Source organism: Anomalospiza imberbis, chromosome 24 (genome assembly GCF_031753505.1).
Source record: "Anomalospiza imberbis isolate Cuckoo-Finch-1a 21T00152 chromosome 24, ASM3175350v1, whole genome shotgun sequence".
Taxonomy (NCBI): Eukaryota; Metazoa; Chordata; class Aves; order Passeriformes; family Viduidae; genus Anomalospiza; species Anomalospiza imberbis.
In genome coordinates, this window is record NC_089704.1 from 4,795,300 (window position 1) to 4,821,890 (window position 26,591).

At 47.1% G+C, this 26,591-nt stretch overlaps 1 protein-coding gene across 1 annotated transcript in view; it reads right to left on the minus strand.

Annotated features, from left to right (window-relative positions):
• The window catches only part of GRIK4 (glutamate ionotropic receptor kainate type subunit 4), a 192,923-nt gene that overhangs the window by 66,046 nt on the left and 100,286 nt on the right, over positions 1 to 26,591 (minus strand). The window contains 1 exon segment of the mRNA XM_068172298.1: positions 6,049 to 6,213. Within this exon segment, the coding sequence (XP_068028399.1) occupies positions 6,049 to 6,213 (165 nt within the window).

Genomic DNA, 26,591 nt, shown 5'->3' on the forward strand with positions numbered 1-26,591 from the left:
TGCAGAGCAGGAAAATCCTCCTGCACAGGAGCTGAGATCCCCTCATGCCTCAGTCCCTGAGCGCCTGAGAGCTGACCTGCCTCAGCGTCCTCACACACTCCACTTTTTCCCCAGACAAAGCCACATTTGCTCAACTGGAATCTTTCTGAAGAAACTGGATACTGAAGAGGAGGAAGGAGGTACCAAAACTCTTATGAGTTCTGGCCAGGGCAAGCTCACAACATTTCTGTGTGTGAAAAACCAAACCACTGCATCCCAAAGCTGAGTTTTCAGCTCTCATCACTATCAAACCTGTCTCTTTCACCTCCGAGCAGCTCTTGTGAGGGTTGTGAAGAGTTATTTGAGCTGGAAAAATTCAAATCTGAACATGGTTCTTTTTGGTAGTAAAGTGAATTCATCATCAAAACTGCTGAGCTACAGATCAGAGCAGGGGTTTTAGTGACTTGGAGTCTTTAAATCAAGGCTGGAAGTGGAATAAAAGCTCACTGTGCTTGGGGTGGTTTTAGAACAGCAAGTTTGGGGTTGAGTGTGGGGTTTGGGAAGTGAACATCGACAGTTTCAAGTTTTCCCTTGGATCCCTGGAAGTGCCCAAGGCTTGGGGCACCCTGGAAGTTGGCCCTGCCCATGGCAGGAGGTGGAACAAGATGATCTTCAAGGTTCCTGCCAATCCAAACCATTCTGTGATCTCTGGCCTTAGACTCCTCCACAGCCTCAGGACTGGAATGTGAGGCCCAAATCTCATTTAATTTGTCACTTCGGGGAATTGGTTTTGCTTCTCTTTTGAAGGAAAAACTTCTTATCCTCCCCAGTCCCTGCTGATTGCTCCAACTCCTTACAGAAAGTGCTCATGAAATGCAAACATCTCCTCTTGGGTTTTCCTTCCTTCTCAGCTCCCTCGCCCTCCAACAACTCAATCTCCTATGGAATGAGGGATATTTTTCTCCAGCATCTTCAAAGGAATCCAGGGCTTGCTTTTCCTCCGTGCTTAAAAAATTTACAGGTACTTAAATCTCTCCAGAAGATCCTTTTAAATAAAGAGCAGCAGCCTGAAAGCCTCGCCTGCTGTCTCAGCAGCACCCATCAGTCCCTCTCAGCTCTGCCATTCAGCATCCACCAGGAAGGAGCTGCTCCACAGGTCGCCAGGACAAAATTCCTGGGGAAAATTTTGTTGTGCCGTGCAGGGGAAAGTTTGGTGAGTGATTTTCTTCTCGTGCCTGCTAGCAGGAACAAAAAGTGGGTTAAGTAGCCATAGCAACAGAGTTGCAACAACTGGAGGAAGAAAAAGACCTGGCTTATCACTACCAGGGGGAAACATCCACAAAAATGAAGGAAAATGAATGGAAACAAAGTGGAGGTGCCTGAGGCAAAGGTTTTGACCACATTTGGAAAGCTTCTCTTGTAATCCAAGTACATTTCCTGTAATCCATTACAGTTCCAGAGCGTTACTTGATGCTGTCAGGTCTCCACAGGGAGAAAAGGCTCGACCTTGCTGCTGCCATGAGCATCCACACAAGCACTTGCAGGAAGTGGAAATGTTGGTCCTGTATCCAAAATCCATCCAATAATCCCAGGGACTATAACTATGGATATTTACAGACCCTCTGCCACTCAAATCCCTTCATACCCCAGCACCTGGGCACCACAAAAGCTGTGGGCTGTGCAGGGCCCTTTGTGAGTGCAGCAGGCTCCAGCAGCTCCGAGTTTCTCTCCCAATTTTGATGTTGTTTAGAATTCAGGGTCTCAAGAGTGCTGGACATCGAAGTGGCATCACCTTAAGAACCTCTTCAGCATGGGCACCACTGACCACCCTGGATCAGGTGTGTGCTCAGGGCACAGGGACCCTCCTTTTGTACAGCAGGGCAGCATCCAACCATTTCCATGAGTGCATTTGGGAATTAAGCCCAGGTTTGGACACTTGTGACACAGCAAGATATTTTTTAAAGGAAGGCAGAACTGCAAACTTATTTTTGAACATGAAAAAGCACAACAAATGAGTAGCTCTTGATGATAAATGTATGCACATCCCCTCAGACATGGTCAGAGGGTCTTTCAATTCCCGAGGTCCCAGAGCACCTGGAAAACATTTCCATGAATCCTCCCCTCTTCAAAGCAGGGCTGAAAGCTCCTTCCAGAGAGAGGATCCACCCTCAGGGCAGAATCATCTCGTTCAGAGCACACAGGTGCCTGAGCAGGGTTTCAAACAGAATGCACAGAAGATTCCTGGTTGTAATTCAAAATAAACCAGCAGGAAAGGTGTGGAAACACCTCAGGAGCTCCCTGATTGCAAAATACAGCCGAGATCTCCAGAGACAGGGACTGGTCATGGGATTCGCAGAGAGAAAACACCAAGTGCATAAAGAAAAGGGGTTCTAAGATGCTCCTGGAGCATCCCTTGTTCTTCCTGACAGGAACCTGCCACCAGAGAGATCTGGAGAGGTTGGGGATGCCCTGGAAGTGTCCAAAGCCAGGTTGGACAGGGCTTGGAGCAAGCTGGGATAGTGGAAAACGTCCCTGCTCATGGCAAGGCACGGAACAAAATGATCCTTAAGGTCCCTTCCAACCCCAACCATTCCATGATTCCCTGAAAACCAGAGCAGGCTGAAATCCCCCAGAACAGTGGGACAGGTAAAAAACAACACGTTGGAGCCAACACCGCTGAAAGGACCCTTTGGAAGGGCACTTTGAAATATCAGTGTGGATAAATCAAAATCTCCAGTTCTCCAGCTGCCGCCTAACCTGCCCCGGCATGTTGGGATTCACAACAAAGAGGAGCTTAAAAGGCTGAGCAGGCCAGAGGGGACAGGGGGACAAGCAGGGAAATCTGTCCTGCCCAGACATCAGAAGGAACAAGGTGGTTTAGATAAAGACATGATTAAACAAGTCATTTTGGAGCTGCACAAAAGGAGCTGGGACATCAAACACAAAGAGAGAACAGGTTTTCCTTGAAACAGAAAAGAAAAAAATAAAAAGGCTCTGCTCACAACTTCTCATTGAAACCTCCTTAAAATCATACAGGAAGCGCCAGAGTTTGTGTCCATTCATATCTAAAGCTGGAATAGCAAACCAGGCATGAATGTGATGGATTGACTGGGATTTTACCTGCTGGAGCAGCTTAGATTTTGGGGCTCTCTTACATTGAAACGTCTGAGTCAGTCAGAAGGGAAAATGGGAGAAAAACAGCTCCAGAAAAAAAAATTAAAATAAATAATAAAATAAATAAATAAAATAAAATAAATAAAATAAAATAAAATAATAAAATAAAATAAATAAAATAAAATAAAATAAAATAACCCTGACTCCCCAAATAAAAACCCTTACTTCCCAAAATTTTTCCTTTTCCTGTGTATGGAGTATGTGGTGTAATCCCAGCACTCCCAGATCTGTCAGCTAAGCATGGAGCTGTGATATTTAAGAGTGAATCAAAGAGTGTGAAATGTGAGAACAGTATTAAACAGCTGTAAACAGCTTTGCAGTCACAGGTTAAAACATCTCAACAGTTTTTTATTAATATTGTGTGTCATAACAAAAACCAGCAACGTATTGAAGCATTTGAAAGCCATGAAAGCCTTGAAATTTAAGTTCGGGGATCTGATTTTCCTCTGCCACCAGGATAAATCAAGAATAACATCAGTGACATTAATTGCAGAGCTATACAGAATCCAGATTATTCCTTTTCTAAGAAAAGCTTCCAGACATTTTTTCCCTCTGAAGAAAGGCAAATAACACACTGCAAAATTCACCAAAATCAAGTCAATTTGCTCCAATTTCTACTCTAAAAATACAAGTAAAGAAAACAAACAAAATCACCCCAAGGTGAAAACTGGAAATGGAAGATTCCTCTTCCTCACTTGCCCTGTTTCCAGTTTCTCCCCAAACACAACATTTGCTGAAACCAACAATTTCTTGCATAATATTTCATTCTCAGCCAATTAATATTCCTCTGCTGGAGAAACCTTCCAAGAGAAGAATTCCTGAGCAGTGTCACAGGCTGAAAATGAGGCAGAAATCCCTCTGATGATCCTTACAGCAGCTCTGGGGTCACTGCAATCAAGTCTGTTTCCCAAACAAAGTTACAGGCCAGGAATGCTGCTGCAAGGAGGATATTTATGAGGAAGGAACGAAAATTGGGCTAAAAATGCCACTTTTGGATGCCCAGAGAAGCTGTGGCTGCCCTTGGACCCCTGGAAGTGTGCAAGGACAGCTTGGGGTGGAGCTGGATGAGCTTTAAGGTCCTTCCCAACCCACTCCAGTCTGGGATTCCATGGCAATTCCCATCCTTTCTGCAAGGTCTGGCCAGATAAATTGGATCTTAATTGGTCTGGCCGGATAAATTGGATCCGCCTTAACGCTGTGCCAAGTTAGGGGACAAGAGTGGACAACAGAGATGGGGAAGACCAGGAAAATAATTAAAAACTGAGGGAACCTAAGCAGCAGAGAAGTGCTGGGTGCAGATCCTTGAGCTGGGTTCAGTCTGGGCTGCCTCATGGGTGACAGGCTCTATAAATAGAGCCCAGGTTCCTGCTGAGATCTCTTTATTAACTGCACACTTCTATAAATAGTGCAAACGCTCGTGCAGGAAATGAAGGAGCGATGTGCTGATCCCACAGCCCCATGGAGGTGCTCTGCCAGCTCACCTGGAGATCCCTGAGCACTGCTGGGTGGAAAAGCCAGCAAAACTCCAGGAAAAACCAGCCTGCCCCAAAGCACAACACTCTGCCACACTTTTTGGGGCTAGCCTGCGGATCACACAGTCATGGAATGAAGAATCATTAGGAAACAAGTTTAAAATCCATATTATTTAAAATGATTCTTCCAGTTTTCTTGAGTCAACTGGTAATAAAATATTATAGCCCTCCCTTGAACTCTAAAGGTCGGCTTAAAATGGTTTTAAAAGGAGGATTTCCTGTTCCAAAGGGTTTTCCCTCTTAGAGGAAAAAAACTACCAGAAACCTTTAGGGTTCCTTTCAAACTGTGGGACAGTGACCATCAATTTCTTTTTTATTCACCAGCACAGAACTGGCACATTGGACATCCAGAGGAACAGCCCTAATAAAGAAGAGCTTCACTGAGGGACTTGAAAGTGGCATGGGAAATCTGCTGTTCTTTGGAAATTAGCTCTTCTTCATCCTCATGAGTTCAAACATCACTTGAGAAACTTCACTTGGTGTAAATAAATCTGCTGCCAATCTCAAGCTCCAGGAAGAGCTGTCATGTTTGCTGACACACAGGATTCCACAGGGTTTTAAAAACAACTTAATTGCACCCAACTTGCCCGAGAGTCTCTTGTTTGCTCACCATTAAGCTCTTGACAAAGGATCGGCACTACCCCTGTTTATTGACAGGCAGATTAAAGGAAATTATTTATCCCAAACCACTGAGTGCTGGCAAAGCTTACTGGGGGATCCTCTCAGTCCACACCTGAGCTTACACCAGCATTTTTCATTCATCTCAAATGAAAACTGCTCTGTGCAAGGAGCAGAGATCCTTTTTTTCTCTCTGTTCCCTTTTGATGCCACAAAATCACAAGTTCAGAGTGCCAGATGCCTTTTGGGAGGAGAGTTGGGCTCTCTGGTGATGCCTCATGTTTGAGCTTTTCTATTTTTCACATTCTGTGCTGCTTCAGTGTGTGGGTCTGGGGTTCACATGAGGGGATGGTGAGCTCTCTACACAGAGCAGGGAGACAAAACAATTCCTGCTCCAGCTGGGCACCAAGGACAAATGATCCAAATCTCAGCCCCAAGAGCACAAACAACGTGGGCTGGAGAGAGGAAAACAAGCAGGATGGGACTGCATGGGCTAAAGCTGGAATGGGACAATGAACTGCAATGTGCCAATGGAGCAGAGCTGATCCCAGTGAGAGCCCCCGGGAGCGCTCGTGCATTTTGGGACCATTTGGGTTCATCTTGGGTGCAGCCCTGGCTGGGCTCTTGTGCTGCCCAAGGTGGATCCATGGAGGAGATCCTTTCAATAAATCCCTGCTTTATTCTCTAACTCTGTCCAGCTCTGCTCTAGGCCAGCCTGCACAAGGCATCTCTGGGTGGTACTCACTGGTCTCTGCTGTCTCGTACTCGCTGTCCCGCAGCAGCTCGAAGATGTCCACCTCCACCCTGGCCTTGCCCGCCCGCTCGGGCGCGCGGTTGATGCGGTTCTTGGCCAGGGTGATGGAGAGCCTCTCCCCTCTGCTGCACTCCATGGGGTCATCCAGGATGGCAGCTGTGGGGGAAGAAGGTGTTGGCACGGGTTAGGTTTGGGATCTCCACTCCCCTCCCCGTCCCCGTGATGCCTCAAGTCTGAGCTTTTATATTTTCCACGTTCTGTACAGCATTTATAACTCTGAACTCCATTTGAAGTGTCAGCAGCTCTCCTCACAGCTCAGGCACACAGAACAATCCTTTTCCAGCCCCAGAACCAAGGACACCGCTGCAGCTTCAGCCCAAAAAGTGCAAACAGCAGGGAATGGAGGGGAGCAAACTGGGAGGATGGGACTGCATCACCTGGAGCTGGAATTGGACAATTAACCCAATATGGAAATGGACCAAAACTTAGAAAAGTGTGAAAACTCATAACCTGGAGTCCATCCTTGGTGTAGCCATGACCAAGCTCTTGTACAGCCCAAGGTGTGTCCTTTGAAAGCCTTTTAATAAATCCCTGCTTTATTCCTTTAGCTCTGTCTAACCTGTGTTTCAGGTAGCCTCTCCAGGCACCACCCACACTCCCTGATCTCTGCAGGAGCTCTGTTTGTGCTCCTGTCACCAGCGGAGCTGGCACATCCCCCTTCCCACACGTGGCCTTTCCCGCTGCTTCTCCCACTCCCCAGGTCCTGCCAGACAGGTGGGTGGTGAAATCTCTGCAGAGAAATCTCTGTTTTACCTGCTGGAATGCCACAGCACAGCCACCCACACTGCCAGGCTCCCAGCACCCACTGCCACACGGGCTGGCTGCTCCCAGAAAGGCACATCCAGCTGCCCAACCCTAAAAAACCCAGATCCAGGCGCTGCTTCACATCCTAACAAAGGCAGAACGTCCCCAAAAACCCTGGCATGGTTTCTTTGTGGGAGCGTTGATAGGGTGCTGAGGAGCTGGAATATTTCAGGAAGCTCGTGGGCAGCTGTGGGTGGGGAGGGACAAATATTTTTCAAACAGAAGGCTCTTGGCTCTTGAACTCGGCTCCTGGGGCTGCCCACTCAGATCTGTGGCAGGCACAGGAAGGTGGAGAGGGGTATCCCTTTGTTTTCTGGAAGGAAGGTGAAAATAATTCAGGGGTGGAGCATTCAGGCCAGAATTTCATGAGGAGCTGGCACCCCAGTGGGTTTATCCTTGCTAACAGGAGGTGTCCCCCCAGGACTCAGCTTTTCCATTGGATCTGGGGCAGAGCAGCGCTGCTGTTTGCTCTGTGCATTAAAAAAGCACCAATTCTCATCTTCCCTCCCCCAAAAAACATCCCTCCACAGGCAGAGGTGCCCTTCAGGACTGCTCAGGTGATGGATCAGGTGTAGGGGAGCAGAGCAGGGATTAGTGAGGCTCTGCTGGTTGGTGACAGGGAAAAAGGGAACTCTCTGGAGCAGCCAGGGTGCCTTGCTGGAGCTGTGGAACCTGTCCCTGGCCTGTTGGAAGGAAAGAAGGAAAAGGGAAGGAAAGAAACTCCTTGTGCTGCAACAGGTTTGGGTTTGGGTTTTTCTTTTTTTTTTTTTTTTTTTTTTTTTTTTTGGTAAGGAAAAGCATAAATGAGCTGGGAAGTGAAATAAAGCCCAACAGGGAGAAACGCTGAGTCCTAAGAGCAAGGCACAAAGGACAGAGATTTGGAAGGCAGAGCTGGCTGGGACCAGAGCAGCACAGGGATGTTGAGCTGGAGGTGGGACTGAGGGACCCACAGAGGGATCTGGGCTGTGCCTCAAGGTCCTTGCTGCTCCCATCACCTTCCCTGTCACCACAGAGTCCCCAGCACGGCCCAGACCCCCCCTGTCTGGAGCCCAGGCTCCTTTTCTTTGGTTTTCCTGCCCCTAAGATTTTGGCCCAGACCCAAAACTCAAAGCACAGCCTGATTTCAACCCCCAGCTCTCAGGGCTCTTTCCCCAGCCTCGCCCTGCTCATCCCAGTGGGATCTTTTCTCTCCTGGCACAACTGCAGAGCATCTCCACCTCCCAGCCCTGCCCTAACCCCAGCAGTGCCAGCCCAAAGCTGGTCCACACCAGCCTGAATTATTTCATATCCTGATAATAATCAAGAATTCCTTCTTTTCCTGTCTTTTCCCAGTTTCATGGGAGTTAAATTGAGTTAATCTCAATCTCATTATGCCACAAAAGGGGTTGTGCCTTCCTCCAAGGCCTGGAGCAGTGGTTTTAGGATATTAATATGGCTGATGACTTCTTTTAATTAGAAAAAAGCTGGGAGAACAATTTGCCACAAATTCCACTTTTCCAGGAGAGAAGCAGAGGAGAAAGTTCTTGCAGAAACTTTTCCTTCAGCCCTGCTCCCAAGGAAGGGTAAATCCATGTGCTGAGCCTGATAAGCATCACCAAATGCAGTTCCTGCTCAGGTGCTGACTCTGTGAAATTAAAGATCAGCAGTGGGGGAGTGGATGTCAGCATTCTCAGATTCATTAGTTTCTAATTTAAAGCTTCAAAATCACTAAATTGGGGAATGTTTTCAAGTATTTTCCTAATTGGTAGCTTTCAAACAAAATCCACTTCCACTAATACACAGTTTAATGATTTTTAAGTATAAAAATAGTCAAAAACCAAAGCATTCTGAATAGTTTCCTCGAGCCAGCTAAGCAAAAAAAGTTTGCACAGAGCCTTTTTAAAATTTTTATTCAGGATGGGATTTTTCTATTTGTATTTTTGAGAATCTTGAAAACTTCCCTGAAGGTGGGAAAGGGAAAGGGAACGGGAAAGGGAAAGGGAAGGAAAGAAACCCAAAATAACAACAGCAAACTCTTTTACCTACTCAGCTGTGATTGAATTTGAATTTTGGGAGCAAATACAAGAGGAAGGGGAAAGTGCAGGTTTTGGAAAGAAAGGAATTCAGATGGAGAGCTGGGTCCAGGCTGGAAGTAGCAGCAGCAGTTCCAGAACCCAGATCAAATTCCAGAAGAGTTTCCAGTCTCCCTGTGGGATTTAGGAAACCAGCAAAATGTGCTCCTTTTGGGAGACTGGTTACTTCTTTAACTAAATATTAAACCAGCCCCCAGGACTAGGGAGGTAATGAGGCTGAACTAATCTTTATTTATTAAAGCTGGAGGATGAAAAAAGGTCATTTAATGTTTAAAAAAGGTTGGTTTTAAAGCTTCATGGCTCGGGACACTGTGCCAAAGCTCATCTAATAGTGGCATCATTAAGTATGAACGAAAATCTTTACAGAAATTCCCTTTCATCTCCTCCTGTCTATTAAACAGGGGAAGATGCATCAAGTAAAGCTTTAATCCTGAAGACTTACAGCAAAGTCTTTGAACTTTGTTGCCCTCAAAAATCACTTCTATCTTCCACATCGTGATAAATGTCACCGGTCTAGACTGCTTCTCCATGAATGATGAGGAAAATATTGCAGAGAGAGCCAGGAGCACCTGGATGTGCAGTGCCTGGCTCAGGGCTGCTCAGGATTTCCCAGGCACTGAGTGAAGCCAGCCAGGGCTGAGCTTGTCTCAGGAAGAACATTTCTTCCCATGGGATGTTCCAATTCTGACAGGAAAAATATCCCTTGTATCGGAATAATTAGCTTTTTATTCCATTTACTCCGATTTCCCATACAATCAACACAAAATCCATGCTCCAGAAGTACCAAACCAGAGTTTATCCCTTTGGAACAGCTGGGTAATAATCAATCAAGGTTCAAGCAACAAGTGACTTCCAGTGCAAATCTCCATCAGACACACATTTCAAAGGCAACGCTCAAAGTTAATGATTTAACAGCAAGAAGCAGGAAAAATAAAGGTATCATTGGGAGCCAGAGAAATGCAAGGGGATGGGATGGCACCTTCTGAGAAAAGCAGATTTTAGTGACTGTCCTGCAGGGATTTGTCAGCCCTCGGGGATGGGAGTGAGGTGGAATTGATGCTCTCTGGTGAGGCAGGAGCTGGGAAAAGAGGAATTGGAGCTCTCTGGTGAGGCAGGAGCTGGGAAAAGAGGAATTGGAGCTCTCTGCTGGGGCAGGAGCCGGGAAAAGAGGAATTGGAGCTCTCTGGTGAGGCAGGAGCTGGGAAAAGAGGAATTGGAGCTCTCTGGTAAGGCAGGAGCTGGGAAAAGAGGAATTGGAGCTCTCTGGTAAGGCAGGAGCTGGGAAAAGAGGAATTGGAGCTCTCTGGTGAGGCAGGAGCTGGGAAAAGAGGAATTGGAGATCTCTGGTGAGGCAGGAGCTGCACAGGGAGCTCCCTGTGGCTTCCCCAAGCCCCACATCCCCAAGCCCACATGGGATGAGGCCATGTGGCCACAGCCCTTCCAGCCCTGGGCACAGCCAGCTGTGACAGCAGATGCTCAACCCCTTCTGCCTCTTCCTTCCCGGGGGAGGAAGGCCATCCATTTCTCACCCCACACAGCTCAGTTGTGCCTCTCTGTGCCGAAGCAGTGAGGCAGGCAGGGCTGTCACTGGTGTGCTCCCCGAGCTGCAGACAGCTGTCTCCCCGAGCTGGGTGAGAACACAGCCACCATCTGAGTCAGTGCCCAGCCAGCTGAGCCAGAGCTGGAACTCAATCCTCACCAGCCCCAGCTGGTTCCAGGCAGGGCTGAGGAGCAGAAGGGCTCCATCCTGCATCCCCCAGGGCCGTGTGGCTCCCGGAGTGCTGCCTGCCCCAGCCAGACTCCCAGCATATGCACTCTGACAGGCTGAGCCCACTGCAAGCCAGCTCCAGCATCGCTCCCCAGCCCATGATTCATCCCAAATCCAATGAAGTCACATTTTTATAACAATAACAGGGAACAGATGCCACTGCGAGGACTACACACAGCCACAACAAACTGTGTGCAGCTGACCTTTCCCCGTTCGAGTCCTTTTTTTTTTATTATTATTATTATTTACATTTTCTCAGATGCTTTTTATACCTTTGAAATGGAAAGTCATACTCAGAAACACGATTTCCATCTCAAGGCATCTCTTGAAAATGTAGATTTAACACAGCACTGGCTTGGTAAACAGGATATTTCACTGTTCATAACCTGTCCCTCCAAGTGAAAAACACATAAAGCTACCTGTAATATTTCCTAAATGTCCCAAGTGACAGGTTAAGATCACACCTACAACCTCTTCTGATTTATGCTGTAAACACAGCCACTGAATCACTGAGGTTGGAAAAGACACCTGGGATTATTAAATCCAAGCTGTGCCCAATCCCTTCCAGAGCTCTGAGTGCCACCAGTCCAGTCCTTCCCTGGACACCTCCAGGGCTGGGGACTCCAAACCTCCCTGGACAGCCCCTTAACAACCCTTTCCATGGGGAAATTCCTGCTGATTCCACCTCAGCCTCCCCTGGCCCAGCCTGAGGCTGTTTCCTCTCCTCCCATCCCTGTCCCTGGGATCAGATCCCAAATCCCCACCCAGCTGTCCCCTCCTGTCAGGAGCTCTGCAGAACCACAAGGTGCCCCCTGAGCCTCCTCTTCTCCAGGCTGAGCCCCTCTCCAGCTCCCTCAGCCCCTCCAGCCCCTCATTCCATGAGGAGCCCAGAACTGGACACAGAATTCCAGGTGGCTCCTCACTTCCCTGCTCCTGCTGGCCACGCCACTCCCTAGTCCTCAAACCCTCTATGCCCCCTTTAGCAAATTCCAAGCTGGAATCCCAGTCCAGCCCAGTTCAGTCACCCAGAACAGCCAGTACCTGCCACTGGAGCCAACCAGTCCTTCCTCTGCAAACCAGGAAACCCAAAAGAATTCCAGGAAAACATTTCATTCTTCAAACTCCCGTGCCCTGCGGAGGAACATCAGGAGATGCCCCAGGGATCTCCACATCTCCCCATCCTCCTGAACTCCAAACCATGTCCAAACCCACGAGGATGCAGGGTCAGGTGATTAAAAAAATGTTGCCAAAATTGCCTTTTTATGTGCTTTTCTGCTCTGCTGAATAAGGTATCAACCCTCCAGGCTGTCAGTACAGTAAAGGAGAAGAAATTTGCACAGTTCCTCATTACAGAGCTGTCAAGTGGAGCTCCAGTGGAGAAACAGGTGGGATTGTATTTCCATTATAATCTCTGAAGTGCTGCTTAAAAATAAAATAAAAAGGCATCAACATGCTATTACTCTGCAAGGAAAGAGCACCTCATCAAGGGAAAAAGAAGTTCTGAAAACATAAAATCTCCTTCACAAAGAGGCTTGATAATGTTTGTCTGGTCAGGGTAGCAGAGGGCTATTTATTGCTCTTGGCCAGCACTGGAAATCTGCATGTAAATGGAGCTTCCTTCTCACTCCTGCTATCCTGAGAGAGCAAATTCAGGGGAGATGTGATAAAAACAGCTGAGGGCTTTAGTTCCTGCTGCTTGAAACACAATCTCTCTTTTATCTTCTTTAATAACTGCTTTGTGTTCATAAAATCAGAATTACACTCCCTGAGACCTGGAATTTCCAGAGAAATTGCGCAGGATGGTGGTGATCTGTCCATCATGCTGGGATGCAAAGCCTCAGTGGGACCATCCCTGGATCCCAGCAAACATCATCCCTCTGGGGCAGGCAGGTAAAAACCTTCCAGGTTCCTCATCTCACCTGATTTTGGGAATATAAATCCCACTCTGAGGCAGCAGCAAACACCCTGAGCACAAAGAGAGGAGCAAAAAGGCACAAAAAGATAAGAAAAGGGTCTAAAATGAGAAATTCCCATCCAGGGAATTTCCAGGGAGGCTTGTGAGGTCTGAATCCACTCTCTGGAACCAAAGCAGGGCAGGAAATTGATTTTAAAGGGAAATTCCTGTGAGTTTTCACAGCCAGACTTGAGGCACTGTAGCTTTGTGAGAGAAAGTCCTGAGTGGGGGATTTAAATATTGGGATTGTGACCAGTTAAGTCCCACTCCATGCCCTGAAAAACCTGCCAAGAGAATTCCCAAAAACAAGGAGAGAAAAGCGGGGAGAAGGAGGAATGAGGGATTGAACCTTCCCGAGGTGTAAGGTCAGGGAATGGGATTCTGGCTCTGGAAGGACGGGACAGGCTGGAACACCAGGGGCTCTCCTGCATGTCCCCAAACCCCCAAAACCAGGGAATTCCAGGCACCAGGATCTTGTTTCTGCACGGGTCAATGTGGTGTGGTGGGATGGCTTTTTTTGGTTTCCCCTGAAACTTTGCTCCCAGCAGGAGCTCCCCACAGCACTGCCCTCTAATCCAGATTTTCAGCACCTCTGCAAAGCCCCATCTGTCAAACCGGACAGAATTTGCCAAAAATCCAAGCTCCTGCGTGGCCACCCACATCCCCTAAATGCCAAAAACTTATTTTCTTAGGAATCCAGCCTAAAAACACTGACCCAAGTTGGGAAGATCATTTTTCTGCCTGTCTTTTGCTTCCATAATGTCAAGCTGAGTTTCCAAAGGAGGTTTTTCTGCCCATTTTCGTGGTCTCAGGTGACTGGCAGCAGCTGTGGTTCTGTAGGAAGAGAGCACTGGGAAGCCCTGGTGGGGCCAATAAACTTGGCACGACCAAGAAATGAGCAACAACTTAATTAAGTCAGTGGAGAGTATAAATATAAGAAAAATAACCACACAAACCCCAAGTGCCACTGCCAGGCAAGCAAAAAGAATGAGGAAGGAAGAAACAATGGGTAAAGTTCTGAGTTAAAAACACAAAAAAACCAACAAAAATAAGCCAACAAACGAATGGGAAAGTCCAGTAGGATTTGTGGCTCTAATGATGGATTTGAGAGATGGAAATGAATATTGGAGCTGTGGGATTTGGGGCTGGAGAGCAGGCAGGAAAGGACCCAGACCCCACAAAATACCCTCAATAAATGTGTTTTGTACCCACAACCCCACAAAATGCCAGAGCTCCGTCCCCAGAGGTGGCTGAGTCTCAGTGGCCATTCCAGCACGCACAAAGATCTGCAACACTTTGGGATTTTCTGACTGACAGGGATTTAAGGAGAGAAGCATTCCTAAACCTGGCACTTTGCCTTGCAGGGGAAACATACAGTATTTCCTGAACCTCCTTCTGGTCACAGGTTGGAAAAGAGCTCAAAGATCATCGAGCCCCCACCATAGTCACTAAATCCTGTCCCCAAGTGCCACACCCACACATTTTTGGAACACTTTCAAGGATAATGACTCCACCACCACCCTGGACAGCCTGGGACAGTGCTTGACAGCCTTTCCATAATTTCTAATCCAGACCTCCCCTGGCACAATTCGAGGCCATTTCCTCTGATCCTGGTGAGGATGAGACAGCAGGTTACAGGATTTAAGGAACTGGGGATGCCTCTACAGCCCCTGAATTTCCATTAAGTGAGGCTTTAATGACTGTTTTCCTCTCAACCCTTCTGGATATCTCAACATTTAAAGATTGCATTTGCTCTTCTTCCAGCACCTCCCTGCTTCAGGGAGGTCACAGCTTTGGCTGATCCCTGCCTGGCTGGCAGGGGATGCACAGCTCAGCCCACAGGATGCAGAGGGGAAATTCCAGGTCCTGGCTTCTCCTACCCAGCAATTAATCCACACAGAGAGACAGAAAACAGCCTTGGATGTACCCCCAATGTCAAGGTGAGGAGGGGAAAAACGTTGTAGAGGGATCTGGGGGTTTGCTTGAATTATTATGGAGAATTTAGAGATACTTTGCACCACCTGTACTCCTGTTCCAGATCACTGGCCACTGCTGCTGTGACAAATTTCTAAAAGATGGACCCAGGGACAAGGACCAGCCATGCAGGATGTAGATATGGCAATTCCTATAAAGATATGAGCCAGACAAATGATAGGTGGAATGATTTTCATTCTCTCATGATGGATGAAAAGTGAAGAGATAAAGTGACTCCTCAAGGTTTTCCAGGACCACGTGGCAAATAAACAGATTTAGTGTGCCAGGAGGCTTCAGGAAGCCTTGTTTAGAGACTCAGCCTTTCTGCCACCAAAACCTGACAATTCTGCCTCAATCTTCAGGCATTTGAGGGCATCACAAAGTCAGCACTACAAACAGATCTTTTTGGGAGATGGGAAACCTGGGAAGCAGGAATGTGTGTAAAGATCAGTGGGTCAATGCCACGTGGCTAAGCATGGATGGACGAGTCAAACTATGTTTGGGAGCCTTTGGGTTGGAAAGGACTTCAGAGATCATCAAATTCCAACTCCTTGCCATGGGCAGGGAGAAGTTTCTTGGGCAGGAACACCTTCCATGGGCAGGGAGAAATTCCATGGGCAGGGAAAAGTTCCATGGGCATGGAGAAGTTTCTTGGGCAGGGAGAAGTTTCTTGGTCAGGGAGAAGTTCCATGGGCATGGAGAAGTTTCTTGGGCAGGGAGAAGTTTCTTGGGCATGGAGAAGTTTCTTGGGCAGGGAGAAGTTCCATGGGCATGGAGAAGTTTCTTGGGCAGGGACACCTTCCATGGGCAGGGAGAAATTCCATGGGCAGGGAGAAGTTTCTTGGGCATGGAGAAGTTTCTTGGGCAGGGAGAAATTCCATGGGCAGGAAGAAGTTCCACAAGCAGGGACACCTTCCATGTGCAGGAACACCTTCCATAAGCAAGGAGAAATTCCATGGGCAGGGACTCCTTCCGTGGGGAGGGAGAAGTTCCATGGGCAGGGAAAAATTCCATGGTCAGGGAGAAATTCCATGGTCAGGAACATCTTCCATGGGCAGGGAAAAATTCCATGGTCAGGAGCACCTTTCCCGTAAACCTGGCTGCTCCAACAGAAAAGCTGAATAAATTTGGGAAAAGGTCACATTGGAAACCTCACCTCTCTTGAAGAGGATCCAGATGTCTTAAAGCACATAAAAGAGTTTGATCCAGGTATAAAACGACATTTGAGCCTTCCCCTGAGGTGCCTCAGGATTGTTTTCATCCCTGTGCTTCCCTTTTGCTGCTGAGTCACACCGGAATGAGATGCTAAGGAGCTGCCACACCAGATGTGGAAGCCCTTCAGATCCAATACTGATCAATCTGCACAGCCTCTCTTTATTTCTTTTTTGCCACTCAGCCCTCAGCTGATGTAATGGGTTGCTTTAATGCCTTCCTGCCTGCCCTCATTAGTATGCTCTGCCCACTGCAATCCTTCTCCCCTGATGGCTTCTTCCCTGACTTCTGGATGGGAAAGAGAAACAGCAATTTGCTTTTCCCTGGACTCTGACATGGTTTTCCCTGCTTTTCTATCCATCTTAGCAGCGCACTGCTAATTCATCTAATCCCAGAGTACTTTTTCTGGTTGTTTGGACGGAAAAAAAAAAAAAAGGCAGCTCCACTTTGTTTTCTTAGATGGCTTTTTGAGAGAAGGATCTGCAGAGCCCTGAGTGAGTGAAGTGATGCACAGCAACATCCTCGCTCGGAGCAATTTGTCTCAGCATCCTCTGGAGACCACCCCTAACAGAGCGGGGTGTCAAACATTGCCTGGAGAATCCCTGGCACAACAGAAAAACAACCACTAAATCCTTAAAAAGTTACTCAAAGTTTTCCCAGAGAATCTCTGAGGTTTCTAGTGCAAGGCTCTCCAGTGTGGGTAAAAAAGAACTTTTGGGCAAACAGCTTTTGTTTTCAGCTTAGGAGCTCATTACAGATTCCCCTGCATCTGGAAAAGTTTTAAAGACACCACACAGAAACTGGAGAGGGCAAGCGAAGAGCAAGAAAGGAAGAGAGGAAAAGCAAAGCTACAGAAGAGGCACAGCTGCAGAGAGTAAATTAAAGCAGACACAAAAACTCTTAGTGAACAAGGCTGAACAAACTGAAGGAAAAGCTGTTCCAGGCTCCTGGGATGTCAGGAATGATGGAAGAGCTGGTGGGACTGGGGAGGAATCAGCACCAGCCTGGGGTGAGGATTGAGATGTTCCAGACCCAGCCAGGCTTGTAAAGCAGAGGGAGTGGAGTGAATGACATCCCCTGCAGTCTGTTCTGAAGCTTCTGAGAGGGGATACTGAATTAGTGACATTCATGCAGCAAGGAACTGGATCAGGTTCCCAGTGATAAGCTTAATTAAACAACAGAGTTACCCATAGGCTGGGGTTTATGTTATAAATAAGCAACATTTATACTGATTAATTGAAGTCATGGTTCAGATCATTAAATCCTCCTCCTTCCAACCACCTTAATGAGGATACCTGAAGAGCTGAAGCCAGCAGTGATGTTTGACACTTGCAAGCCTAAGCACACACTCAGGGGAGGGCAGGAGGACAGGGGGCCTTGCCAAGGCTCCTTCCCACTGGCTGGTATTGCAATGGGTGGTCCTGGAATTTCTGCTGGGGGTTTCTGGGGTTCTGCTGGGGGTTCACCCTCGCTGCTGTCACGTGAGGAGTCAGGGCTGGCAGCCTCAGGCAGCAGCACACTCCCAAGTACTTCTCCAAGTCTGTAAAAGACTTCTTAATACAGCAATGAAAACATCTTGGAGACAGCCAGCCGTGTCAGCTGCCCTCACAAATCCAATTCTTTTTCATTATCCCAGCCAGAAAGAGCCTGCCTGGAGGAACAGGGCTGCTTTATCATCCTCCTCCCCTGCCTCTTCCCACATGAGAAATGTCCTGGGCCACGTCTGGGATGGCAAAATGTGACCCCATCATCAAATCCCCAAGCCTGTCACCCACTCCTGGCCACCCCTGTCGGCTCATTCCGTGCTCACAACGACACCCTGCAGAGTTAAAAGGGGAAAGGCTTCACTCCATGAGATTGGAGGTTTAAAGATGACAAAATTCCCACTCCAGCGCCGCTCTGAGCCGGGATCAATTAAGGATCATCTCTAACACTTATTCTAATTGGAATTATGAAAGCAGAGCAGACCCTTTGTCCCTTCCTTTTCAGCTTTCTGCTCCTTGCTCCCAGAGCCTGAGAGGTTTTATACAGCTCTAATATTTCAGAGCGTGGCCTTGGTGCTCTGAAGTGAAAAGCCAGCTTGGGAGACCATGGCTTGCTCCAGCTCATCCATCACATCTGCTCCCAAACCCAGTGGTTATTAAAAATTAGAGCTGGTCAAATTATTGTTATATTTTGACACATGGAGAATATTATTATCATCCTTCCCTGCTACCCCCAGTCCCTCCTGATGAATCATTCATGAGTCTCTCTTGGTTCCTGCAGAAGAGCTGAGCTCCTCCTTTGTGCAAGACGGATTCCGTGCCCAAGGAGCAGAGCCACAGCAGAAGGAGGCTCTGGAGGGAGCCAAGACGAGGCCGCAGGTCTCTAATGAGCCCATCAAATGGTCCCAAAAAATTCTGCAAGGCTGATTACCAGTCCCCCTTCATCTCCTCCAGCCTTTTCACCTTTTTCTTAACACAATCCTATCAGATTGGGAACTTATTAATGGCGACAGTGATAAAATAAACTTCATTTTGGGTCAGTTGCAGGATTGGGGCTATTTCCTCCATCTCTTCACCATCACAGAAAGCGTCTTTGAAATGGATAACAACGATTGAGAGGGGCCAGCTATTACCTTGAAACCTCGCATTTTGATATATCCAAAGCTGTTCTCTTATATAAATAACAGTTATTACTGTAAAGTGATTTTCTCCTTTCTCTACTTCCAAAGAGTTCCTGCAGGAGATGGTGGAGAAAATGGATTCCATTAATGCCTCACTTAGGCCCTGTTGCTTTCATACTTTAACTCCCATCATTAATCTCCTCGTGTGTCCTTAAACAAATGTCATTCATTCATTCCACAGCTCTCTGGCAGCAATTCTTCCCCTTCCTTGCCCCCCAGTCCCCTTTTCCAGTTAAACAGCAGCTCTTCCTCCCCTGACTCATCAGAGCTGTGCTCCTGCCAATCAGGGAAAAGCATTTTGGTCAGGCAGCTTCCTGCTAATTACAAGGAAAAACAGGAGAGGCCACGATCAGGGGAGGCAAGGAAACCCTCGAGGATCACTTTGCTGAAGGGACAATTCCAAACTAACTTTGCAGCGAGAGTCCCCTCGACTTGGGCAGGTTCTCAGCATGGGGAAAATATTGCCTGTGGCACTCAGCAGCCCCTGAGCATCCTAGAAATGCAACTGCTCTACAAAAGGTGCCACTTCGGTGTGATTTGATGATAAATAAGGCTGTTCTTGCTCGTGACAGGCACGTCACAACTGCAACTCTCGGCTGTTTTCTCAGGACTCTGAACCAGCTCCATCTCTCAGCAGCCAGAGAAGTGCTGTCACCTCCTTTTCGTGGGGACAAGAGGCAGAAAACACAGCCCAATCCTTCAGTGGAATTTAGGCACCAATCCCACCCCTGAGGGGGTAAAATCCCAGCTTTTTCAAGGATTCATCCCTCTCCTTGATGGAGCAGCACCAGCATTCCTGTGAGTCCTGCTCACACTGCCAAGGCCACAACGTTCCCCCAGCCAGGGGAGGACACACTGACCTTCCAACAAAGGCAACCCCCCTCCCATTTTCCAGGCTAATTAAGCTAATTAAGGCTAATTATGCATTAGCCATAAGGCACGTGGGCACAGGACCACAGTTCCAGGGAACAGGGCTGCATTTTGGGGACACGATGTCACCCTCCTCCACATCTGCTCAGGGGATCTGTCCCTGACACATCCTCAAAAGAGGAGGGTCCTTCCCCCAAAAAAAACCTCATTTCCATGAGGTTTAACAGCAAGGCCATGCCAGGATTGGGAACTGGAGATAAATAACCTTCACTTCAGAGTCACTGATTTTCCCCTGCCACCTCTGGGAGCAGAAACAGCAAAGATTAATACTTGGAGTGACCTGGACATCTGGACTCTTCTGCTTTGCCCTGCTCCCCCAGGAGTGCTGCCATTTCCTCTGCCCTTGCTCAGCCAGAGCCTCTCCTTCATCATCATCCATCAAGTCCAATTAAAAAGTGCATTGACATCAGGGGACACCATTCCTGAAGTCTCCCGCAAAAGCCACTGGACAGGAGCCTCCACCCTTGAGAAGATGGGGTAAAGTCCCCAGAAAATTGTAATTTCTCCCCTCGTGATCCTCCCCTGGCAGCCCAGAGAACTCACCTGGACTCTCCCACCTTTTGGAAATGCCCATCCCTGCTCCTAAAACCCAAATTATCTCCCCTTTCCCAGCCATTTTACTGGATAAAAGGATTTTGGGCCAACATTTTGGTGGTGTGCAGGTGCCTCCTCTGAGCTGTTTTCCTCCCCTCCAAAGCCAACGTGCCTTTCACCAAAAGTGCTTGGCTGTGTTTTCCTGATGAACCAGTTAACAAGGAGTCTGCACTGAGCACAATCAACAGGAAAGAAGGCCAACATCCCTCCTGCTTGAAACGAGAGAAACCACAGGGGAAAAAATCCAAAATATCCCCCTGAAAGGTGGCAAAAGCTCAAGCGGAAGAGGCAAAGTGCTTTTCCTAGGAAATACCAACCACCTCGACATATCCTTAATATCATGAAGCTCCTTAATGATCAGGAATATTCATGAATAAAAGACTGAGGTTATGTGGGAATAACTTCAAAACCAACCGGTTCTGATCCTGTCCCTGCTGCAAGAGATCACTTTTTGCCACTTCTTTAAGTGCATGACTTTGCTGCAAGGTTGTGGGTTTTCTTTTTTTGTTGTTTTGTTTTTGTTTGTTTGCTGGAAAAAAAGGTCATCGAAAGGAAAAAAAAAAAAAAAAGACAGTCTGGGATAATTTTTTGGCAGAGAAGCCCTGATGATATCTTCTAGGTCAAAAGTGGTGTATCTCCAAAAATTTAGATTTCTTGAGTGCGGCAAACAGATTTTCAAGGCACAGAGAGGGTTTTCATTACATTGGAAGTCTCTGAATGCAGCGTTTTTTCTGTCCAACATCATGAGCCAAATTGTGAGATGCTACTAAAGTCCAAAAATAAAGGATATCAATCACTTGGCCATGATTTTATTCCTCATATAACCACAATCTGATACGTGTTTGCATGTACATGTATAAATAAAACATGAAAAGGCAACCTTCGTTTAAAACTCAATAAATTAAAGAGTTCAGCACCACCAAGAGCAGCAAAATTCTGCCCCTTTGCTTAGGGGACCTCAGCAGAAGCTTCTCCATTTCCTTACTGGGGCAGGAACTTGTGATTCCCATACTCCAGGAACTCCCCCAGCCCTTCCTCTCCCAAAACCTCCAAACCACCCCATAACTCCCTCCCCTCCAACATTTATTAAACCCCACCACGTCCCCAGATTGAGAAGCTTGGCAGTGCCCAGAGAGCTTCAATTAAATCAATTAGCATCCCCATACACGGCTAATATTGGAGACGTAGGAGAGGCTTTATTATCCAAATAGAAACTCAGTTTGTGTGTCCAGATGGTCACTGGAGGCGCTGGAATTGCCACTCTCTGGCTGTGTTTGGGCCCGTCTGGATGGCACCAGCCCTGTCTGCCAGCTTGGAGAGGAGCCTGTGCCATCTGGGCGAGGGGAGGTTCATTGTCTGCCTGGCAGGCACGGGGTAAACACAGCTCCCCCACCCACTCCACTGGCATTTATTAAATGTTGAGTCTGGGAGAGGCAGGAGAGGGCTGGGAGCTGAGTTTGGGCTGAGGAAACAGCAATTTTTGAGGCAAGATGCTCTGGTGCTGGAATTTGAAATGCAGGGAAGTCTCAGGACCTTGGGTCTGTAAGCTAAAGAATTAAAGCTTAGAATTCTAATTTCTTTCATTCTAATTTCTTTCATTCTAATTTATTTCATTCTAATTTATTTCATTCTAATTTATTTCTTTCATTCTAAACTCTAAGCTTAGAATTAAATACAGCACTTGATTTGAGACTTTGGAGAAAGCTTCCAAATGTAGGTACTAAAAGCAAGAATGCAGATTTATAGTTTAAAGCAGAGACATGTTAAGTAAAGTTTAGAGTTTTAGCGTTTAAGATCAAGTTTTAAGTTAAGATATAGAAAAAAATAAAGTAGTTCCACAGGTAAACAAGGAGTTTAGGATGCAGCACTGTGGGTTTGTGTGCCATAACATGATTGGCTAAGAAAGCTTACACTGTAACATGAGTGCATAAGATGAAATATTTAAGAATTGGGTCAAAAACATAAATATACTTGTGGCAGTGTTTTATTGGTCCATAAATCCTTAAAAGGTCTTGTAGCTGGGGTCTTATGACCTTCAGAACCATGCAGTGAAGATGTGAGCCCAACTCACCCTTCCTGTCCATACAGAAAATAAGAAAAATAAACAATTCAGAAGTCCTGTCTCAAATTCCTTCAAAATTCCTCACACTCCGGGGAGGTGGAGCCCTGGGCTGTGTGGGGATGTCAGGTTTTTGTGTGATTACTCAGGTTTGAAACCTTACTGAAAATAGATCAAGGACAGGCAAAAGAACACAGTGGCTGTGCTCTGCTCTGTTCCTACGGTCACACAAATTCTTTTTCCTTACAAAAACAAATAACATTTTAACATGCATCATTTCGCATACGAAATAAAACTGAATATGGAGAAACTACATCCCTAAAATCGTGGAAAAATAGTACATAAAAAAAGAAAAACCATAAATAATACTTTACAGGTACTCTGTTTCATCTGCACCTGCCAACTCCCTGTGCCCTGCTACCCTCCCTGGCTACAAGGGGATGTTCTGGGATACTCAGGGGCAAAGAACGGAGCCAAAATTCACAGAATTCACAGAATCACAGGCTGGAAGAGACCTTAAAGATCGAGTCCAACCCAGCCCCAACACCTCAACTAAACCCTGGTACCCAGTGCCACATCCAGGCTTGTTTTAAACACACCAAGGGATGGTGACTCCACCACCTCCCCGGGCAGCCATTCCAGAACTTTATCACCCTTTCTGTAAAACACTCTTTCTTAATATCCAGCCTAAATTTCCCTAAATTTTAGCCCTGAACCCTTTCAGTGCCTGCTGCTCCAGCTGTGAGCACACCACCAGCACCTCTGATCTGCTAACTGTGGAGAAAATTTGAAAATTCCAGTTGTTTCTAAAGGCGGAGTGTTGCTATTGGACACAAAATGAGTACACAGAAGCTTGGTAAGTTCAAAGGAGAAAAAGAGAGAGTTTTATACAGACATCTGGTATTTATAGAATTCCAAAGGTGACAGTGGATTGGAGGATGGAATTGCCACCTCTCCAACCATGCTGGTCAAACCAACAGTCCATCAATTCTCTCCTCCCACAAAGAAGAATGCAAAACAATCATTATTTACATGAACAGTGCATGACAACTCCAGTAGAAATATGTAAACATTATTAGAAGGCTAAAGAAGTTTTCTGAGAACTTTAAAACTTTTAACAGAACTATAAAAGAAAACTTAACACTTTTAAAATCAGGGCAAGAAGGTAACCTGGGGGTGTTAGTGTTCAGGAACACACATAATCACAGAATTTCATTCTGTGCAAGTGCTTTTATTGAAGAGCTCTGGGAATCAGGGGTACAGACCCAAATCTGACTCCGACATGGCTTTTGAGATGAACGTATTTTATATTCTATCGCTATATAACTTACATATTAATTATTAAACTTATATTGTTCTGTTGAGTGCTGAGTCCAGCTCTGGGCCCCTCAGTTTGGGAAGGACGTTGAGATGCTTGAGCCCATCCAGAGGAGGCAATGAGGCTGGAGAGGGGCTGGGAACACAAACCCTGTGAGGAACGTTTGGAGGAGCTGGGGTTGTTCAGCCTGGAGAAGAGGAGGCTCAGAGGTGACCTCATTGCTCTCCACAACTCCCTGAAGGGAGGCTGTGGCCAAGTGGGCTCGGACTCTTCCACCGGGCAGCACTGACAGAACAAGAGGTCACAGCCTCCAGCTACGTCAGGGAAGGTACAGGTTGGATGTTGGGGTCTGCTTTTCTTTGGAATGACACCAAGATTGTGAGAGTCCTCATTCCCTAGCCCGTTGAAGCCAAAGGAGGAGTCTGGAATGCATCCAATTTTGTTTTCAAGGTTGTTTATTTCTTATCTATAACATTCTGTCTATGACCTGCCGAGCTCTGCCTAGCAAGTCCACTGTGGCCATCTGCCCTCGAGCCTCGGGCGGCTCCCACCTTATATAACTCAAAACTACGTGTAGTATGTTTCCAATTTCTTTACCAATACCTATCACCCATGTTAGACTGTGAATCTCTACCTTGTACCAACAGAAAAGTGTCACCATCACACCAAGACATGGAGGGCAAGAAGAAGGAAAAGAAGGCTAGGGCATGCCCAAATTCCTCCCTCTTGACCCCCTGAATTATATTCTAAAAACCCCAAAATTCTACTTTTCCACCCTGTGTTAGTTCAAATATCACACTACTCAAACCCTTGTGGCTTGTAATTCCTTATACAAAATTGACAGCTTTTTCCGCAGGCTAAAATCAAAGCCACAGGTGGTTCTGACTTCAAGCCAGGGTCTCCAAGCCCCCTGCCAGGGTCTCGAGACAGCCAGGGCAGCCAGAGGGATGTCCTGGACTACGACAGTTGGACATTATGAAAAAAAATTCCACTGAAAGAAAAATAAAGTACTGGAATTGTCTTCGCAGGGAGGTTGGTGGAGTCACCATCTCTGGATATGTTTAAAAAAAAGGCTGGACGTGGCACTTGGTGCTATAGTCTAGTTGAGGTGTTAGGGCATGGGTTGGACTTGATGATCTTAGAGGTCTCTTCCAACCTCATTATTCTGTGATTCTGTGGTTCTGTGATTCTGTGATTGACCTTATTCAAACATGATTTTCTCGTGATCTTTTCTCAAGCCCCTGACCACAGTTTCTCATGATTATTCTTGTGATTAAACAGTAATTACATTTAATTACTAAACAATTATCGCATCTAACTGTTCTATCATTTATCATATACTGGTCACACTGGTGCAGCTCTAGCAAGCACAAGGCCTGTACATTCCCAGGGTATTTTCCCAGGGCCTACTAAGCCTAACTTTCTTTCTAACTCCCCGAATCCCCATGATTTAAAAACCCTTTCACTATCAGAGCCAGCGCAGCGAGGTGACAGGTGGAAAAGTCTGTCTGCCACGAGGAGTGCAGGGCTCTGCTGACTGCAGGTACATAAAGCAATTTATTGTTCTTTTCTTCCTCCCACATTCAGCGCTTCTGACGAGGTCAACAGGCAGGGAGCTGAGGAAGCCACAGTTCGGATCAGGTTTCACACATCACAGGGGGGACAAAAAGCTCTGGGAGCAGTAAGTGAGAAATTATATATATATATGTGCTTTTTCTCACCTCCAGCCCCGTGCCTTTATTTATTGAAAACTGGCACATTAATGTGGTTTTCAAGGAAATGCATAAAGCTCTCCTGCATTTGCCAGCGCTGTGCTCTGATGGGTTTTGCAGTGATAAAGTGAATTTTCCAGCGCTGGTGGGATGGCATGGAGATGCCTGAGGGCACAATCCCTTGGGATCAGGGATTTTCCCAGTGCTGTGGGTGGGTCAGGAACCCAGAGAGGAGAAATATTGGCATATTAGCAAGGGCAGGGTATGAAGCATCAACCCCAAACCAACTGCAGCCAGTGGCAGGAGCAGAGGGAACTGCACCTCGGGAGGCTCAGGGTGGACATCAGGAGGAATTTCTTTAGTTGTTCAACACCGGAAAGGGCTGCCCAGGGAGGTGGTTTGGAGTCCCCAAAGGATGGCTGGATGTGACAAGGTGGGGACGGGTGACGGGTTGGACTCAAAGGTCTGGGAGGGTTTTTCCAACCTCAATGGTTCTGGAATTCTGGCATTCATTCGAGTCCCTTCCTTGCTTCTCCTTTCTCATGCAGCAGCAGCTGCATGAGGTGTTTCTCCAGGAGCTGAGAGCTGCAGCTTTCCCCTCTCACAGGGACCCCACAGAGCTCCCTCATGTCCCTGTCACCTTCCCGCTGCTCCAGAGACACCCCGGAAACCCCTCCACAGCTCCCTCCCATCCCCACTCTTTGCATTTCACATTAAATCACTGAAACCCCTCCACAGCTCCCTCCCATCCCCACTCTTTGCATTTCACATTAAATCACTGAAACCCCTCCACAGCTCCCTCCCATCCCCACTCTTTGCATTTCACATTAAATCAATCAACACCAACTTGAATCCCAGCCTTTAAAGTTTCCGGGCTCGTTCACTCTTAGGATTTCCCTTTCCCACAAAAAGCTTATTTAACCTGACGTTCCTAATTCCTCCCTCCCTGGGAGGCACAGACAGGGATTTTCACAGCTCTGGCATGGATCTGCTGGCTCTCCAGAGATCTGTCTGCAGGGAAAGCCAAAAAACCCCTCTGCTCTACCTGGAGAGGCTGAAGGATGTGGGATTTCACCTCTCTCCTCCATCCCCTGACCCCTCTCCAGCAGCTGAAGTTCCCATATCATGGGAGAGGCAGGGATATAACTTTATTTAGAGCCTGTCAGCTTAACCCAGGCCTAGAGAATCCTCTGGAAGGCTCTGGAGGAGGCTTAGCCCTCGCTGCAGTTAATCCAGCATCCACACACAGCCTTTGGGGAGCTGGTGGGAGCTTCCTTGGTGCTTTTCCTGACCCAAATCCTACAGCCAGGGCTGGGTGTGTGCCCAGATGTTATGGAAACCCCAGGGGAAGAAGAAAAACCCGAACACAACCAACCTGCCAGCTTCCCCAGAGGCTTCCCCTGTCTTTGTTT